At 46.6% G+C, this 19,573-nt stretch overlaps 1 protein-coding gene across 2 annotated transcripts in view; it reads right to left on the bottom strand.

Moving 5' to 3' along the window:
• The window catches only part of LOC110513199 (netrin receptor DCC), a 607,044-nt gene that overhangs the window by 185,751 nt on the left and 401,720 nt on the right, over positions 1 to 19,573 (bottom strand). For both annotated transcript variants that reach the window (XM_036976621.2, XM_036976622.2), the window contains exons 11-12: positions 16,472 to 16,610; positions 616 to 665 (exon numbers count right to left, since the gene is read on the bottom strand). In XM_036976621.2, the coding sequence (XP_036832516.2) occupies positions 616 to 665; positions 16,472 to 16,610 (189 nt within the window). The remainder of the gene's footprint in view (positions 1 to 615; positions 666 to 16,471; positions 16,611 to 19,573) is intronic.

Below are 19,573 nucleotides of genomic sequence, written 5' to 3'. Positions count from 1 at the left end.
CAGGGGATCCTCACTGAAACGTGTAGGGGCCCCAGTCACTGAAGCCTGTAGGGGCCCCAGTCACTGAAACCTGTAGGCGCCCCAGTCACTGAGGCCTGTAGGGGCCCCAGCTACTGAAACCTGTAGGGGCCCCAGCTACTGAAACCTGTAGGGGTCCCAGCTACTGATTTCTGTAGGGGCCACAGTCTCTAATTTCTGTAGGGGCCCCAGTCTCTTATTTCTGAAGGGGCCCCAGTCTCTAATTTATGTAGGGGCCCCAGCTACTGCAAAATGTTTTTCTGAGACAACTTTTGGCTGTTCTGAATTATTCTGCTACTCCAGGGATCCAATCTGGCATAAACACTGTCTGTCTGTCTGTCTGTCGCAAGGTAGGCAGCTCATTCTGGATTGAAGCAATGTATATAATCAATCGTTTCGGTTCACACAGACAGACCCAACTGGCTGGAAGGTGAAGCCAAGACATTTATGTCAATAACAATACATGTTCTCTGTGTTTCGGACTGAGGTGTGTGGACATGTCATCAAACGACTTCATAGCATTGATGTTTTATAGCCCAAAGGATATATATTCGCACATATGATATATTTTAAATCACAAAACTTGCATGTACTCACTCTGGAGAGGACGACTTCTAAGGAGATGTTTTGTGGTGGAGCACTTGGCACTGTGGATGAAATAACACAATAACACATCAAATGAATGAAACAAATACACTGATTTCTGTAGGGGCCCCAGCTACTGAAGCCTGTAGGGGCCCCAGCTACGGAAACCTGTAGGGGCCCCAGCTACTGAAGCCTGTAGGGGCCCCAGCTACTGAAGCCTGTAGGGGCCCCAGCTACTGAAACCTGTAGGGGCCCCAGCTTCTGAAACCTGTAGGGGCCCCAGCTACTGAAACTTGCAGGGGTCTCAGTCACTGAAACCTGTAGGGGCCCCAGCTAGTGAAGCCTGTAGGGGCCCCAGCTACTGAAGCCTGTAGAGGCCCCAGCTACTGAAACCTGTAGGGGCCCCAGCTACTGAAACCTGTAGGGGCCCCAGCTACTGAAACCTGTAGGGGCCCCAGCTACTGAAGCCTGTAGGGGATCCTCACTGAAACCTGTAGGCGCCCCAGCTACTGAAACCTGTAGGGGCCCCAGCTACTGAAGACTGTAGGGGCCCCAGCTACTGAAACCTGTAGGGGCCCCAGCTACTGAAACCTGTAGGGGCCCCAGCTACTGAAGCCTGTAGGGGATCCTCACTGAAACCTGTAGGCGCCCCAGGTACTGAAACCTGTAGGGGCCCCAGTCACTGAAACCTGTAGGGGCCCCAGCTACTGAAACCTGTAGGGGCCCCAGTCACTAAAGCCTGTAGGGACCACAGCTACTGAAGCCTGTAGGGGCCCCAGCTACTGAAGCTTGTAGGAAATAACACATGATAAAATGAATGAAACAAATACATACATTTAAAAGCAGGGTTCCACACACGGGACACATCTGTTGTTGGACATGAGGGACTGTAAAATCACCAGGAACTCAGCTCAAAAGTGATTTTTTACATCTGTTACCAAGTATTCGCATATTAATGTATATATTAATATTAATGCAGAGGCATCCTGTATGTGATCGTATCTCAATGTAATCAAGGTTTGAAATGATTTTTATTTTTTTTGTCAAATTCTATATCCGTATATAATTTTGTTCCGGCACCCCGACCATCCGCTCAAGAACAAATCGTCCCGTGACTGTTATTGGGGACCCCTGCTATAACGTACAGGTACCAGCATGTGTCCTAGAGTCCAGATGTATTACAGTCCCATTCTGATCAAGTCAAACGATTCTAATGATTGTAGACACATCCGTCTTCCACGGACTTAACACTAGTTACTTGAACATTGAATTATCAAATTACATTTGACGAGAGATATATCGCTTCAGAATATCGACACAAAGCCCGTGTAGACAAAACCTATTTAAGTAAGTAATTGAAGTACATTTCCTGTCGAGAAACTAAATAGGTTGAATTACAGTAGGCTGAAGAAAATTGTTATCTTGTCTTCCTTTAATGGACTTCCTAGTTTTTAGATGTAGTGACTTAGATTATTGAGAACAGAGGAAGTGGTGATCTGGTCTTCCTTGAATTGACTTCCTAGTTTTTAGATGTAGTGAACGAAGTAAATGGTGACATTAAAGAGACACTCCGTCAGGCTTATCTACGACAGGGCCTCTCCAACCCGGGCCAATGGGCACGCAGGATGGAAACGACCCCTTTAGAAGGACCTAATTAGGTGACATGAATGACAGATAACAAGACTGACCTTTCTACGTATCTCATCTATCAATGACAACATTCTATACAGTCAGAGGAAGAGACCACTGGAGACCACTATATTATATATATATATATATATACATATATTTATTTTAAACCGCTATCAAAGACGGAACTTCCAAAACAGGTTGCCATAATTCCAGGTTTTGCAGACGACAGAACTCCTTCAGCTGTCCAGCTTGCAGACGACAGAACTCCTTCAGCTGTCCAGGTTGCAGACGACAGAACTCCTTCAGCTGTACAGGTTGCAGACGACAGAACTCCTTCAGCTGTCCAGGTTGCAGACGACAGAACTCCTTCAGCTGTCCAGGTTGCAGACGACAGAACTCCTTCAGCTGTCCAGGTTGCAGACGACAGAACTCCTTCAGCTGTCCAGCTTGCAGACGACAGAACTCCTTCAGCTGTACAGGTTGCAGACGACAGAACTCCTTCAGCTGTCCAGGTTGCAGACGACAGAACTCCTTCAGCTGTCCAGCTTGCAGACGACAGAACTCCTTCAGCTGTCCAGGTTGCAGACGACAGAACTCCTTCAGCTGTCCAGGTTGCAGACGACAGAACTCCTTCAGCTGTCCAGGTTGCAGACGACAGAACTCCTTCAGCTGTCCAGGTTGCAGACGACAGAACTCCTTCAGCTGTACAGCTTGCAGACAACAGAACTCCTTCAGCTGTCCAGGTTGCAGACGACAGAACTCCTTCAGCTGTCCAGGTTGCAGACGACAGAACTCCTTCAGCTGTCCAGGTTGCAGACGACAGAACTCCTTCAGCTGTCCAGGTTGCAGACGACAGAACTCCTTCAGCTGTCCAGCTTGCAGACGACAGAACTCCTTCAGCTGTCCAGGTTGCAGACGACAGAACTCCTTCAGCTGTCCAGGTTGCAGACGACAGAACTCCTTCAGCTGTCCAGGTTGCAGACGACAGAACTCCTTCAGCTGTCCAGGTTGCAGACGACAGAACTCCTTCAGCTGTCCAGGTTGCAGACGACAGAACTCCTTCAGCTGTCCAGGTTGCAGACGACAGAACTCCTTCAGCTGTCCAGGTTGCAGACGACAGAACTCCTTCAGCTGTCCAGGTTGCAGACGACAGAACCCCTTCAGCTGTCCAGGTTGCAGACGACAGAACTCCTTCAGCTGTCCAGGTTGCAGACGACAGAACTCCTTCAGCTGTCCAGGTTGCAGACGACAGAACTCCTTCAGCTGTCCAGGTTGCAGACGACAGAACTCCTTCAGCTGTCCAGGTTGCAGACGACAGAACTCCTTCAGCTGTCCAGGTTGCAGACGACAGAACTCCTTCAGCTGTACAGGTTCTGGCAGCACACGGTCCACAGGTAGTGGAGGAGGCGGGTTGGTAGTAGTGACACTGGCATGTGCTTGAGTGACCTGCCAGCCTGGTCGGCAGTGTGCCTGAAGTACAGGCTTGGCTTAAAGCCGTGGTGGCCGGTGTGTGGGATGGGGATGGGGATGGGGGGGGGGGGGAGTAATTAATTACCTCAGAGAGAGAAAGACGAAGCCAGCCGGCAATAAAGAGAGAGAGAAGCGATGGTGGCTGCAGCCGGCCGGCCCGGTGGTTTCTTTACGACAGCACAAGGAGCATTGACTAAGCAGGGAGATATAATTCAGCTCTTGGGGCTCATTTGAAACATTCCGTTAATGGGATCTGACAGAAGATACATTCCTTCAACCCTCTTAACCCTCTCAGCTCTGCACTGAACACAAGGACACAATCAGGAGCAATAAGAAAGTGAGGGCTGGGAGGAGCTGGGAGGGGCTGGGAGGGGCTGAGAGGAGCTGGGAGGGGCTGAAAGGAGCGGGGAGGGGCTGAGAGGAGCTGGGAGGATCTGGGAGGGGCTGAGAGGAGCTGAGAGGGGCTAAGAGGAGCTGGGAGGGGCTGAGAGGAGCGGGGAGGGGCTGAGAGGAGCTGCGAGGGGCTGAGAGGAGCTGAGAGGGGCTGGGAGGGGCTGGGGGGGGGATGAGAGGAGCTGGGAGGGGCTGAGAGGAGCTGGGAGGAGCTGGGAGGGGCTGAGAGGAGGGGGGAGGGGCTGAGAGGAGCTGGGAGGGGCTGAGAGGAGCGGGGAGGGGCTGAGAGGAGCTGGGAGGATCTGGGAGGGGCTGAGAGGAGCTGAGAGGGGCTAAGAGGAGCTGAGAGGGGCTAAGAGGAGCTGAGAGGGGCTAAGAGGGGCTAAGAGGAGCTGAGAGGGGCTAAGAGGAGCTGAGAGGGGCTAAGAGGAGCTGAGAGGAGCTGAAAGGGGCTAAGAGGAGCTGGAAGGGGCTGAGAGGAGCTGAGAGGGGCTAAGAGGAGCTGAGAGGGGCTAAGAGAAGCTGAGAGGGGCTGAGAGGAGCTGAGGGGGGCTAAGAGGAGCTGAGAGGGGCTAAAAGGAGCTGAGGGGCTAAGAGGAGCTGAGAGGAGAGGACCTTGCTTTGAACTGAAAGTGACAGAGAGAGAGAGAGAGAGAGAGAGAGAGAGAGAGAGAGAGAGAGAGAGAGAGAGAGAGAGAGAGAGAGAGAGAGAGAGAGAGAGAGAGAGAGAGAGAGAGAGAGAGGGAGAGAGAGAGAGAGAGAGAGAGAGAGAGAGAGAGAGATATGGAAAGAGGAGTGGGCTAGGCTCTGTATCTTGATAGGCACCAAGCAGGGAGGAATAGACCCATAGATTCAACTGATTCAGTTGGACAAGAAGTAAGTTGTGTGAAACAATGGTTCCCAACTGCGGTCCTCGAGTGCCCTCAACAGCACAAAACATACCTGACAATTGAACCTGATTCAACTGATTGAGGGCCTGATGATTAGTTGACAAGTTGAATCAGGTGTGCTTGTCCGGGACTACAATCCAACGTTTACACTGTTGTGGGGGTACTGGAGGACCGGAGTTGGGAACCACTGGTGTAAAACACCCAGTATGCTCATTGAGTGCCAATGACTTGGCCAGAGTGCTGCTGAGGATTTTCAGATATTGGTTGTGGAAGTGACCCAGAACCAATCAGTCGGACGGGCCTTTGACTCCCGTAGGATGGCTTGTTTCTTCACTAGACCTCCTGTGTGTTCAGGTGCTCACAGCCTTTTTCTTTAAATAGTTGTGATAGTAAAGAACTTACAGTAGACAGCTGGTGAGTTTCAAATCTCCGGAAGCTTACCATTCATCCTACCATTCATCCTACCATGTATCCTACCATTCATCCTACCATATATCCTACAATTTATCCTCCCATCTATCCTACCATTCATCCTACCATTTATCCTCCCATTTATCCTACCATATACCCTACCATTCATACTACCATATATCCTACAATTTATCCTCCCATTTATCCTACCATTCATCCTACCATTTATCCTCCCATTTATCCTACCATATATCCTACCATTCATCCTACCATATATCCTACAATTTATCCTCCCATCTATCCTACCATTTATCCTACCATTCATCCTACCATTCATCCTACCATTTATCCTACCATATATCCTACCAATTATCCTACCATTTATCCTACCATTTATCCTACCAATTATCCTACCATTTATCCTCCCATTCATCCTACCATTCATCCTACCATTTATCCTACCATTTATCCTACCATATATCCTACCAAAAATCCTACCATTTATCCTACCATATATCCTACCATATATCCTACCATTTATCCTACCATATATCCTACCATTTATCCTAACCTTTATACTACCATTTATCCTACCATTTATCCTCCCATTTATCCTACCATTTATCCTACCATTATCCTACCATTTATCCTACCATATATCCTCCCATTTATCCTACCATATATCCTCCCATTTATCCTCCCATTTATCCTACCATATATCCTACCATTTATCCTACCATTTATCCTCCCATTTATCCTCCCATTTATCCTACCATATGTCCTACCATTTATCCTACCATATATCCTCCCATTTATCCTACCATTTATCCTACCATTTATCCTCCCAATTATCCTACCATATATCCTACCATTCATCCTACCATATATCCTACAATTTATCCTACCATATATCCTACCATATATCCTACCATTTATCCTACAATTTATTCTACCATATGTCCTACCATTTATCCTACCATATGTCCTACCATTTATCCTACCATTTATCCTACCAGTTATCCTACCATTTATCCTACCATTTATCCTACCATTTATCCTATCATATATCCTACCATATATCCTCCCATTTATCCTACCATTTAGCCTACCATTTATCCTACCATATATTCTCCCATTTATCCTACCATTTATCCTACCATTTATCCTACCATTTATCCTACCATATATCCTCCCATTTATCCTACCATTTATCCTACCATTTATCCTACCATCTCTACCCATCTGTGTGCCAGTTCTGATTCTTTTCAGATGCACATTTTCGTGGAACAGTTCACATTTTAGTTTCTCAAAATCATTTGTCACACGCACCGTTAATCGTAAAAAAATCTGAAGGTAAATGATTAAACTAGTCTCTGCCATACGGACACATTGATACACCGTGGTCCATTGGAGGCTAAAGAAATGAGAGCATATAACTCAGAGATAGTCTATAGACTAATGTAGCAGTAGACCTATAACTCAGAGATAGTCTATAGACCAATGTAGCAGTAGACCCATCATCTACTAAGTAAAAATACATAGGCCTAAAAGCCAACAAAATAAAAACAGTAGAAAATATCCTGATTAACATTCAGGTTCTTTCAATCACATGTATCTCCCTCCTCCGCCTGTCTGCCTCCATATCTATCTGTCTTGACTTGAGCTATTGCTAGCATGCATTCTGGAGAGAGACGCACCATATCTTCACCCCCCCCCCTCCTCCCCCCTTCTTCTTGTCTCAACGTTTTATAAATTATAACTCAAGACACGTTTATCTCGACACAGATTTTCTTGACACTTTTCAGTGACAGCCGCAACTCAGTCAACTAGTCTCATTTCCATGAGTACTAAACCCAAAATTCAGGGCTTCCCAAAAAACACAGTTGTGATTTAAAACAATCCGTGGCAATGTTTTTCTCTCTCCAAAATAAGCTAATGATCCTCAAGTCATGTTCCCTTGTGAAGTGTTTTGAACGGAAATTATTTAAACACAAGACATAATATAATTTTGGCGAGACATCAATTTACTTTAGGTCAACCCAGCATCCTAACAGCTCACTGTGAAAACGCCATCGTTCCTTTCCGATTCACAAGAGGTTGAAATCAAAGATCTGTATGTAATGAGGAGATTCTGATGTCTCAGCCTTAACAATGGGAGTCTTTGTCCCAAAGGCGGGAAGGCAGGCGACAAGCTTACGTCTGCATATTATTCCCATAGAAACGCATTGGGCTTGTACTGGACAGAGTTTGGTGGGAGTGAGCCCTCTTGCTTTACCTCTTCCTCTCTGCTGAAACTATATCACCTGAGAATAAGCATCCGACCAAGAGAAACAGAGCCCCTCTCTACAGGTACCCGTGTGTCTGATGCTGTCTGGACAGAAATAGTATCACATGCCACAATACTTTGGTACAGACAGCATCAGATACATGGTCTACACATACTGAGACAGAAATGTGCTGTTTCACTGTCCAGACAGCATCAGATACATGGTCTACACATACTGAGACAGAGAGGATGCTGTTTCACTGTCCAGACAGCATCAGATACATGGTCTACACATACTGAGACAGAGAGGTGCTGTTTCACTGTCCAGACAGCATCAGAAACATGGTCTACAAATACTAAGACAGAGAGGATGCTGTTTCACTGTCCAGACAGCATCAGAAACATGGTCTACAAATACTAAGACAGAGAGGATGAGGTTTCACTGTCCAGACAGCATCAGATACATGGTCTACACATACTGAGACAGAGAGGTGCTGTTTCACTGTCCAGACAGCATCAGATACATGGTCTACACATACTGAGACAGAGAGGATGCTGTTTCACTGTCCAGAGAGCATCAGATAGATGGTCTACACATACTGAGACAGCATCAGATACATGGTCTACACATACTGAGACAGAGAGGTGCTGTTTCACTGTCCAGATAGCATCAGATACATGGTCTACACATACTGAGGCAGAGAGGTGCTGTTTCACTGTCCAGATAGCATCAGATACATGGTCTACACATACTGAGACAGCATCAGATACATGGTCTACACATACTGAGACAGCATCAGATACATGGTCTACACATACTGAGACAGCATCAGATACATGGTCTACACATACTGAGACAGCATCAGATACATGGTCTACACATACTGAGACAGCATCAGATACATGGTCTACACATACTGAGACAGCATCAGATACATGGTCTACACATACTGAGACAGCATCAGATACATGGTCTACACATACTGAGACAGAGAGGTGCTGTTTCACTGTCCAGACAGCATCAGAAACATGGTCTACAAATACTAAGACAGAGAGGATGCTGTTTCACTGTCCAGACAGCATCAGAAACATGGTCTACAAATACTAAGACAGAGAGGATGCTGTTTCACTGTCCAGACAGCATCAGATACATGGTCTACACATACTGAGACAGAGAGGTGCTGTTTCACTGTCCAGACAGCATCAGAAACATGGTCTACAAATACTAAGACAGAGAGGATGCTGTTTCACTGTCCAGACAGCATCAGAAACATGGTCTACAAATACTAAGACAGAGAGGATGCTGTTTCACTGTCCAGACAGCATCAGATACATGGTCTACACATACTGAGACAGAGAGGTGCTGTTTCACTGTCCAGACAGCATCAGATACATGGTCTACACATACTGAGACAGAGAGGATGCTGTTTCACTGTCCAGAGAGCATCAGATAGATGGTCTACACATACTGAGACAGCATCAGATACATGGTCTACACATACTGAGACAGAGAGGTGCTGTTTCACTGTCCAGATAGCATCAGATACATGGTCTACACATACTGAGGCAGAGAGGTGCTGTTTCACTGTCCAGATAGCATCAGATACATGGTCTACACATACTGAGACAGCATCAGATACATGGTCTACACATACTGAGACAGCATCAGATACATGGTCTACACATACTGAGACAGCATCAGATACATGGTCTACACATACTGAGACAGCATCAGATACATGGTCTACACATACTGAGACAGCATCAGATACATGGTCTACACATACTGAGACAGCATCAGATACATGGTCTACACATACTGAGACAGCATCAGATACATGGTCTACACATACTGAGACAGCATCAGATACATGGTCTACACATACTGAGACAGCATCAGATACATGGTCTACACATACTGAGACAGCATCAGATACATGGTCTACACATACTGAGACAGCATCAGATACATGGTCTACACATACTGAGATAGCATCAGATACATGGTCTACACATACTGAGATAGCATCAGATACATGGTCTACACATACTGAGACAGCATCAGATACATGGTCTACACATACTGAGACAGCATCAGATACATGGTCTACACATACTGAGACAGAGAGATGCTGTTTCACTGTCCAGACAGCATCAGATACATGGTCTACACATACTGAGACAGAGAGGATGCTGTTTCACTGTCCAGACAGCATCAGATACATGGTCTACACATACTGAGACAGAGAGATGCTGTTTCACTGTCCAGACAGCATCAGATACATGATGTGTCTTTCAGCCGGCGAGCGTCTCGGTCAAATAAATGATCAATACTTCAATATTTTATTTGGACGGGCAAGGAGGTACGTTAGTGCGAGCCAGGCCCCTTAAGCCCCTCCCACGACGGCAAGCCTGGCACCGCCACCGTTTCCTGCTTGTTCCCATCACAACCGGAAAAACATCTAAACTTTCAGAGATCACAGCTCTTTTGAAGCTCTTAGCAGAACATGACGACAAGTCCAAGTGAAAAGTGTGTCTGTGCGATTTGCAGTTCGCTCGCCTCTCTTCACATTATGTGTCGCTGACACGTCAAAAAATAAACACGGCAAAACGTTAATGAGCCGCATTGTAAATCTTTCAAGCTGGAGAGGGTTGATAGAGAGGCCGGTCCTCAACAATCTATGAGAATTACCACACAGCACAGTCATAATCCTGGGGTTAACAGTTCACGTAAATCAATAGCTTGATGTTAGACAGCTCATCACAGTTAAACAACAGGTTAGACATTTCAAATTAGAAGCTGAGGTTTAGTAGCCTAGCATAGATTCTAGTTTTAGATGCAATTAAAGGTAGGGTTCCGTAGCCTAGCATAGATTCCAGTTTTAGATGCAATTAAAGGTAGGGTTCCGTAGCCTAGCATAGATTCTAGTTTTAGATGCAATTAAAGGTAGGGTTCCGTAGCCTAGCATAGATTCCAGTTTTAGATGCAATTAAAAGTAGGGTTCCGTAGCCTAGCATAGATTCTAGTTTTAGATGCAATTAAAGGTAGGGTTCCGTAGCCTAGCATAGATTCCAGTTTTAGATGCAATTAAAAGTAGGGTTCCGTAGCCTAGCATAGATTCCAGTTTTAGATGCAATTAAAGGTAGGGTTCCGTAGCCTAGCATAGATTCCAGTTTTAGATGCAATTAAAAGTAGGGTTCCGTAGCCTAGCATAGATTCCAGTTTTAGATGCAATTAAAGGTAGGGTTCCGTAGCCTAGCATAGATTCCAGTTTTAGATGCAATTAAAGGTAGGGTTCCGTAGCCTAGCATAGATTCCAGTTTTAGATGCAATTAAAGGTAGGGTTCCGTAGCCTAGCATAGATTCCAGTTTTAGATGCAATTAAAGGTAGGGTTCCGTAGCCTAGCATAGATTCCAGTTTTAGATGCAATTAAAGGTAGGGTTCCGTAGCCTAGCATAGATTCCAGTTTTAGATGCAATTAAAGGTAGGGTTCCGTAGCCTAGCATAGATTCCAGTTTTAGATGCAATTAAAGGTAGGGTTCCGTAGCCTAGCATAGATTCCAGTTTTAGATGCAATTAAAGGTAGGGTTCCGTAGCCTAGCATAGATTCTAGTTTTAGATGCAATTAAAGGTAGGGTTCCGTAGCCTAGCATAGATTCCAGTTTTAGATGCAATTAAAGGTAGGGTTCCGTAGCCTAGCATAGATTCTAGTTTTAGATGCAATTAAAGGTAGGGTTCCGTAGCCTAGCATAGATTCCAGTTTTAGATGCAATTAAAGGTAGGGTTCCGTAGCCTAGCATAGCTTCCAGTTTTAGATCCAATTAAAGGTAGGGTTCCGTAGCCTAGCGTAGCTTCCAGTTCTAGATCCAATTACAGCTTTGGTTCAGTAGCCTAGCGTAGCTTCCTGTTTTAGATCCAATTAAGGCTTTGGTTCCGTAGCCTAGCGTAGCTTCCTGTTTTAGATCCAATTAAGGCTTTGGTTCCATAGCCTAGCGTAGCTTCCAATTTTAGATGCAATTAAAGCTTTGGTTCCGTAGCCTAGCGTAGCTTCCAGTTTTAGATCCAATTAAAGCTTTGGTTCAGTAGCCTAGCGTAGCTTCCAGTTTAGGTCCAATTAAAGCTTTGGTTCCGTAGCCTAGCGTAGCTTCCAGTTTTAGAACCAGTTAAAGCTGTGTGTAGCAAACAAGATCCTCTCTGATCCTTCTTTGTGTTCAAAACTTTCTTTCATAGCGGACAACTTATCTCCCGGGACAACCAGCAAAAGTAAAATGAACTACTGCAATCTGATTCCAGTCAGTCAAAGACTTGGCTCTGATCCACATAAGAGACAACATGAAAGCCATAACAGAAGAGGAGAATGTCACAAAACAAAATAGTACAGAGAGAGAGAGAGAGAGAAAAAGAGAGAGGGGAGAGAGAGAGAGAAAGAGAGAAAGAAAGGGAGAGAGAGAGAGAGAGAGAAGGAGACAGAGACAACATGAAAGCCATAACAGAAGAGGAGAATGTCACAAAACAAAATAGTACAGAGAGAGAGAGAGATAGAGAGAGAGAGAGAGAGAGATAGAGAGAGAGAGAGATAGAGAGAGATAAAGAGATAAAGAGAGAGAGAGAGAGAGAGAGAGATATAAAGAGAGATATAGAGATAGAGAGAGAGAGAGAGAGAGGTATAAAGAGAGAGAGAGAGAGACAGAGAGAGATAGAGAGAGAGAGAGAGAGAGAGAGAGAGAGGTATAAAGAGAGAGATAAAGAGAGAGAGAGAGAGAGAGAGAGAGAGATATAAAGAGAGAGATAGAGAGAGAGAGGTATAAAGAGAGAGAGAGAGAGAGAGAGATAGAGATAGAGAGAGAGAGAGAGAGAGAGAGAGAGAGAGAGAGAGAGAGAGAGAGAGAGAGATATAAAGAGAGAGAGAGAGAGAGATAGAGAGAGAGAGAGAGAGAGAGAGAGAGAGAGATAGAGAGAGAGAGAGAGAGAGAGAGAGAGAGAGAGAGAGAAAAAGAAAGAAAGAGGGATAAGTGGGATAAGACAAGCTCGAGATCAGACTAGACAACAAACCCTGAACTAACTTTTAAAAAGAAAACTCCAGAACTCTAACGTCTGAAGGATCTGTTTAGGTGCGCAGCACGCATTCTGTATGACGTAACAGAATTCAGTTTGTTTGAGTAGATCTAATTGGAATCACAAAAGAGTCAAGTCTGGACTCTATCAAGTGTTCCAAAGTAGGTGTGTTGATCATGGACCACATCCATCCGATTCCATCCAATCAGAAAGGCTAAATTGATCCAGGATCGATACTCGTACTTTCAAACGCTTGGTAGATACAGCCGCTGCTCCTCTGAGAAGGGTGTGTAATATCATGTCCCCTCTCAGGTACCGTAGGAAATGTTCCTGGGGAGTACAACTCCTCTACAGGTAGGTAGTCTGGAGTACACCCCTCTACAGGTAGGTAGTCTGTTCCTGGGGAGTACAGCCCCTCTACAGGTAGGTCGTCTGGAGTACAACCCCTCTACAGGTAGGTAGTCTGGAGTACAACCCCTCTACAGGTAGGTAGTCTGGAGTACAACCCCTCTACAGGTAGGTAGTCTGGAGTACAACCCCTCTACAGGTAGGTAGTCTGGAGTACAACCCCTCTACAGGTAGGTAGTCTGTTCCTGGGGAGTACAGCTCCTCTACAGGTAGGTAATCTGGAGTACAACCCCTCTACAGGTAGGTAGTCTGGAGTACAGCCCCTCTACAGGTAGGTAGTCTGGAGTACAACCCCTCTACAGGTAGGTAGTCTGGAGTACAACCCCTCTACAGGTAGGTAGTCTGGAGTATAACCCCTCTACAGGTAGGTAGTCTGGAGTACAACCCCTCTACAGGTAGGTAGTCTGGAGTACAACCCCTCTACAGGTAGGTCGTCTGGAGTACAACCCCTCTACAGGTAGGTAGTCTGGAGTACAACCCCTCTACAGGTAGGTAGTCTGGAGTACAACCCCTCTACAGGTAGGTAGTCTGGAGTACAACCCCTCTACAGGTAGGTAGTCTGGAGTACAACCCCTCTACAGGTAGGTAGTCTGGAGTACAACCCCTCTACAGGTAGGTAGTCTGGAGTACAACCCCTCTACAGGTAGGTAGTCTGGAGTACAACCCCTCTACAGGTAGGTAGTCTGGAGTACAACCCCTCTACAGGTAGGTAGTCTGGAGTACAACCCCTCTACAGGTAGGTAGTCTGGAGTACAACCCCTCTACAGGTAGGTAGTCTGGAGTACAACCCCTCTACAGGTAGGTAGTCTGGAGTACAACCCCTCTACAGGTAGGTAGTCTGGAGTACAACCCATCTACAGGTAGGTAGTCTGGAGTACAACCCCTCTACAGGTAGGTAGTCTGGAGTACAACCCCTCTACAGGTAGGTAGTCTGGAGTACAACCCCTCTACAGGTAGGTAGTCTGTTCCTGGGGAGTACAGCCCCTCTACAGGTAGGTAGTCTGTTCCTGGGGAGTACAGCTCCTCTACAGGTAGGTAGTCTGTTCCTGGGGAGTACAGACCCTCTACAGGTAGGTAGTCTGTTCCTGGGGAGTACAGCTCCTCTACAGGTAGGTAGTCTGTTCCTGGGGAGTACAGACCCTCTACAGGTAGGTAGTCTGTTCCTGGGGAGTACAGCTCCTCTACAGGTAGGTAGTCTGTTCCTGGGGAGTACAGACCCTCTACAGGTAGGTAGTCTGTTCCTGGGGAGTACAGCTCCTCTACAGGTAGGTAGTCTGGAGTACAACCCCTATACAGGTAGGTAGTCTGGAGTACAGCCCCTCTACAGGTAGGTCGTCTGGAGTACAACCCCTATACAGGTAGGTAGTCTGGAGTACAACCCCTATACAGGTAGGTAGTCTGGAGTACAGCCCCTCTACAGGTAGGTAGTCTGGAGTACAACCCCTCTACAGGTAGGTAGTCTGGAGTACAACCCCTCTACAGGTAGGTAGTCTGGAGTACAACCCCTCTACAGGTAGGTAGTCTGGAGTACAACCCCTCTACAGGTAGGTAGTCTGGAGTACAACCCCTCTACAGGTAGGTAGTCTGGAGTACAACGTCTCTACAGGTAGGTAGTCTGGAGTACAACCCCTCTACAGGTAGGTAGTCTGGAGTACAACCCCTCTACAGGTAGGTAGTCTGGAGTACAACCCCTCTACAGGTAGGTAGTCTGGAGTACAACCCCTCTACAGGTAGGTAGTCTGGAGTACAACCCCTCTACAGGTAGGTAGTCTGGAGTACAACCCCTCTAGAGGTAGGTAGTCTGGAGTACAACCCATCTACAGGTAGGTCGTCTGGAGTACAACGTCTCTACAGGTAGGTAGTCTGTGTTTAGGAGGATGAAGGTTGGGAAATACGTCCCCTTTATACAGTTAATGTAGTTTACTGTAGGAAATGTTCACAGGGAAGCAGCCAATGGAACAAGAGTATTTGACGCTGTCCCAGGGGAATGTCTTCGGGACTCATTTAATCTGCGAGTTTGATGAGACTGTCTGTGAAAGTGTCCCGAGTGGCCATCCTATTCCCTACATAGTGCACTACTTTTGAACAAAGCACTATGGGGCCCTGGTCAAATGTAGGGAATAGGGCATAGCATTTGGCACATATCCTGTTGATTCCTAAAGAGCGCTGGAGCAGGTAATCAGACTATTCCAACGTGGATCCATGTGGGTTGGCAGAGTTGACTGACACAGCCAGAAATTGATTAACGAGAAAATAAAGTGTGCAAAATTCATACACTGAATGTGTCCCCCCCCCAAAAAAATGGCCCCCTTATTCTCTATTCTCCCACCTTAAGGTCTGGTCAAATGTAGTGTACTATATAGGGGAATAGGGTGCCGTTTGGTACTCAAACACATTGACTGGTGACATGCAAGTAACTCATGTGTGTCAAATGCAATGAGACATTTAGTAATAGAGGATAAACCATTTAATGAATTCTTGATTAAGTTTAATTCATTATGTAGCTGTTTATCTCACTGCAATCAGAAGTGAAAAGCATGAAAGACACAGACTTTCAGTAAACACACGTTAAACCAATTCCCCGCAAGGGGTCTGTTCATTTTGGCACCGAAATGAGAAGAAACAAGCCCGACTGAAACAAGCGAGGGTCTACCTGGAGTCAGTAAGAAACGTTTGGCTGTCGTAGAATGGTTTCAAACATTTGTTTTTTCAATGTTTTTTTTCCCGTTGAGTGTCCTAATGAACAGGAACATTTTGGTCATTTAGCAAGGCTTATCCTGAGTGACTTGCTCAACTAGGGCAGATAAACAACAACATCTCACAGTCAAAGCAGTAAAACAGTTTTGTGACCTTACTGATCATTTTGTTGTTGTTCAGGCCCACTACTTGAAAATATATTTTAGTTAAATACATTACAAAAACACAAGTACTTTGTAGTTTATTTTTGATACATTGATATTTACGGTACTTTATATGTCTATATTATCATTTTATTTTGACATTTTTTGCCCATACCTGATTATTGTTCTATCAAATGAACCAATAAGAGTCAGTGTAGTTCAATCAATGAACCAATAAGAGAAGGTGTTTCACACAGAGAACCAATAAGAGTGAGTGTTTCACACAGTGAACCAATAAGAGTGAGTGTTTCACACAGTGAACCAATAAGAGTGAGTGTTTCACACAATGAACCAATAAGAGAGAGTGTTTCACACAGTGAACCAATAAGAGAAGGTGTTACACACAGTGAACCAGTAGGAAAAGGTGCTATACACAGTGAACCAATAAGAGTGAGTGTTTCACACAGTGAACCAATAAGAGTGAGTGTAGTTCTGACGTACCATCAGACAGCGTGGTGATGCTCATGTCCTCTGTGGTGACCCCAGGGCCATAGCGGTTCACTGCCAAGACACGCAACGAGTACTCTGTGAACTTCTTCAGCCCCTCCATCTTATAACTCTGCCCGTTCACCTCCACACTCTGAAACAGAAAGAGACAGAGAGATATGTGCCTTATTCAACCAGAGAGAGAAAGAGTAGAGAGAGAGAGAGAGATAGAGAGAGAGAGAAGAAAGAAAGAGAGATAAAGAGAGAGACTAGAGAGAAGAAAGAGAGTAGAGAGAGGGAGACTAGAGAGAAGAAAGAGAGTAGAGAGAGGGAGAAGAGAGAGAGAGAGCGTAGCGAGAGAGAGAAAAGAGAGAGTGTAGAGAGAGAGAGAGAGCGTAGAGAGAGAGAAGAGAGAGAGAGCGTAGAGAGAGAGAGTAGGGAGAAAAAAGAGAGTGTGGGAGAGAGAAGAGAGAGAGAGAGAGAGAGAGAGAGAGAGAGAGAGAGAGAGTTTAAAAAAAACTTTATTGGATCTGAACCCACAAACACAATAAACACAATAAACACTCAAACAAACAAATACATGGTTAAACATCAACACAACACCAACTCTTCCTCCACAGTAACTAAACACAACAGCCTCTGAATACCACATATAATCATAAACATTCCAATGTTATTAACAATTTTGTAATAGGCAAACTCATCCCTCAGTCTCACTGTCAACATCCCCTCCAGCATGCCCACCACGTCCACCGACCCCTGTCCCCAAACACCATTCTTTTGTCTTCCATATTACTAACTTAGCTGCCCCCTGACACAAAGTTAAGAGAACTACACCCCTTCGACTAAACCTGTACTTTAGCCCAAATATAAACAGTTGGGAAGAGAAAACCTCTCCCAGAGCTGAGAACCAACTAGTGATCAGGTCAATCATCCCAACCAACCTGGGACACTGTCAGAACAGATGTGCCAGAGTTTCAGACTCAGCACAGAATGGACACCCCTCCCCAACAGTAGGGTCCAGGTGTACCAGATGCAGAATGGACACCCCTCCCCAACAGTAGGGTCCAGGTGTACCAGATGCAGAATGGACACCCCTCCCCAACAGTAGGGTCCAGGTGTACCAGATGCATATTGGTAGCTATGGCTCCATGTATTATCCTCCATTGGAGGTCAGCTGTGCGCTTTTCAATAGGCAGTTTATATAATGATCGCAAACAGCCTCTTGGGGAGGCACCTGGACCAAACACCCCCGATCTCCCCCAGAGCCTTGATCTCCCCCATCTTCTTGATCTCCCCCAGAGCCTTGAACTCCCCCATCTCCTTGAACTCCCCCATCTCCTTGAACTCCCCCAGCTCCTTGAACTCCTCCATCTCCTTGATCTCCACCAGAGCCTTGATCTCCCCCAGCTCCTTGATCTCCCCCAGCTCCTTGAACTCCCCCATCTCCTTGATCTCCCCCATCTCCTTGAACTTCCCCAGTTCCTTGATCTCCCCAGCTCCTTGAACTCCCCAATCTCCTTGATCTCCCCCATCTCCTTGATCTCCCCTAGAGCCTTGATCTCCCCCATCTCCTTGATCTCCCCGTTCTCCTTGATCTCCCCAAGCTCCTTGATCTCTCCCAGTTCCTCAAACTCCTCAATCTCATTGAACTCCCCCATCTCCTTGAACTCCCCAAGCTCCTTGATATCCCCCATCTCCTTGAACTCCCCCAGCTCTTTGATCTCCCCCAGCTCCCTGATCTCCCCCATATCCTTGATCTCCCCCATCTCCTTGATCTCCCCCAGCTCCTTGAACTCCCCCATCTCCTTGAACTCCCCCAGCTCCTTGATCTCCCCCATCTCCTTGAACTTCCCCATCTCCTTGATATCCCCCAGCACCTTGAACTCCCCCAGCTCCTTGATATCCCCCAGCTCCTTGATCTCCCCCATCTCCTTGAACTCCCTCAGCTCCTTGATCTCCCCCAGCTCCTTCAACTCCCCCAGCTCCCTGAACTCCCCCAGCTCCTTGAACTTCCCCATCTCCTTGAACTCCCCCAGCTCCTTGATCTCCCCCAGCTCCTTCAACTCCCCCATCTCCTTGAACTTCCCCAGCTCCGGGGTATGGAAGGAAAGCAGCATCCCCACATCCTCCTCTAATGCCCCCGCTGCAGCACTAACAATCAACACATCATCCAGACCCTCCGTCCTCCTCTAATGCCCCCCCCACCACAGCACTAACATTCAACACATCATCAGACCCTCCATCCTCCTCTAATGATCCCCCCCCCGCTGCAGCACTAACAATCAACACATCATCCAGACCCTCCATCCTCCTCTAATGATCCCCCCCCCCCCACTGCAGCACTAACATTCAGCACAGAGAACACATCATCAGACCCTCTGTCCTGCTCTAATGCCCCCACCACCACATCACTAACATTCAGCACAGAGAACACATCATCAGACCCTCCGTCCTGTTCTAATGCCCCCACCACAGCACTAACATTCAGCACATCATCCAGACCCTCCGTCAATAGGAATTGGAAGTATCAGTCACATACTGCCGATGAAGTACTGGCAAGGAATCACAGACCTCAGAGACGACCTTCCTCAGTAGGCGAGATAATCGGTTCCCCGCTCTTTCTCCCAGCTCCTCCAACGATCTGCTCCTGCTCCGCATCAGATGACCCAGCCTGGTACACCCCACGCCTAACAGGAATGAACGTAGGCTGGCTGAACCCAGAGCATGGGACTGGGTGGCAGTGTTGTGAAAAAGAAGCTATTCAAAAAGCCACATCCCTGGTGGCGTGCAGGTCTTACGGGATATATTGAAAACTCTCCACGCCTGCATAACAGACTCATGGAATGGAGTCAGGTCAGACACATCACCCCCCTCTAGCTTTAAGAGGAACAGGGGCTTGTCGAAGCCCAAACAGCCCGCTCTCCTCATCACTGTGTAGGCTGTGTCGACCCATTTAAAATGTCACTGTACAACAGTCTCTGGGCTGCTAGAACCATCACTGTACAACAGTCTCTGGGCTGCTAGAACCATCACTGTACAACAGTCTCTGGGCTGCTAGAACCACCACTGAACAACAGTCTCTAGGCTGCTAGAACCCTCACTGTACAACAGTCT

Source organism: Oncorhynchus mykiss, chromosome 5 (assembly GCF_057628025.1).
Source record: "Oncorhynchus mykiss isolate SJ-2025 chromosome 5, ASM5762802v1, whole genome shotgun sequence".
Lineage (NCBI taxonomy): Eukaryota > Metazoa > Chordata > Actinopteri > Salmoniformes > Salmonidae > Oncorhynchus > Oncorhynchus mykiss.
This window is presented reverse-complemented; position numbering and strand designations above follow the sequence as displayed.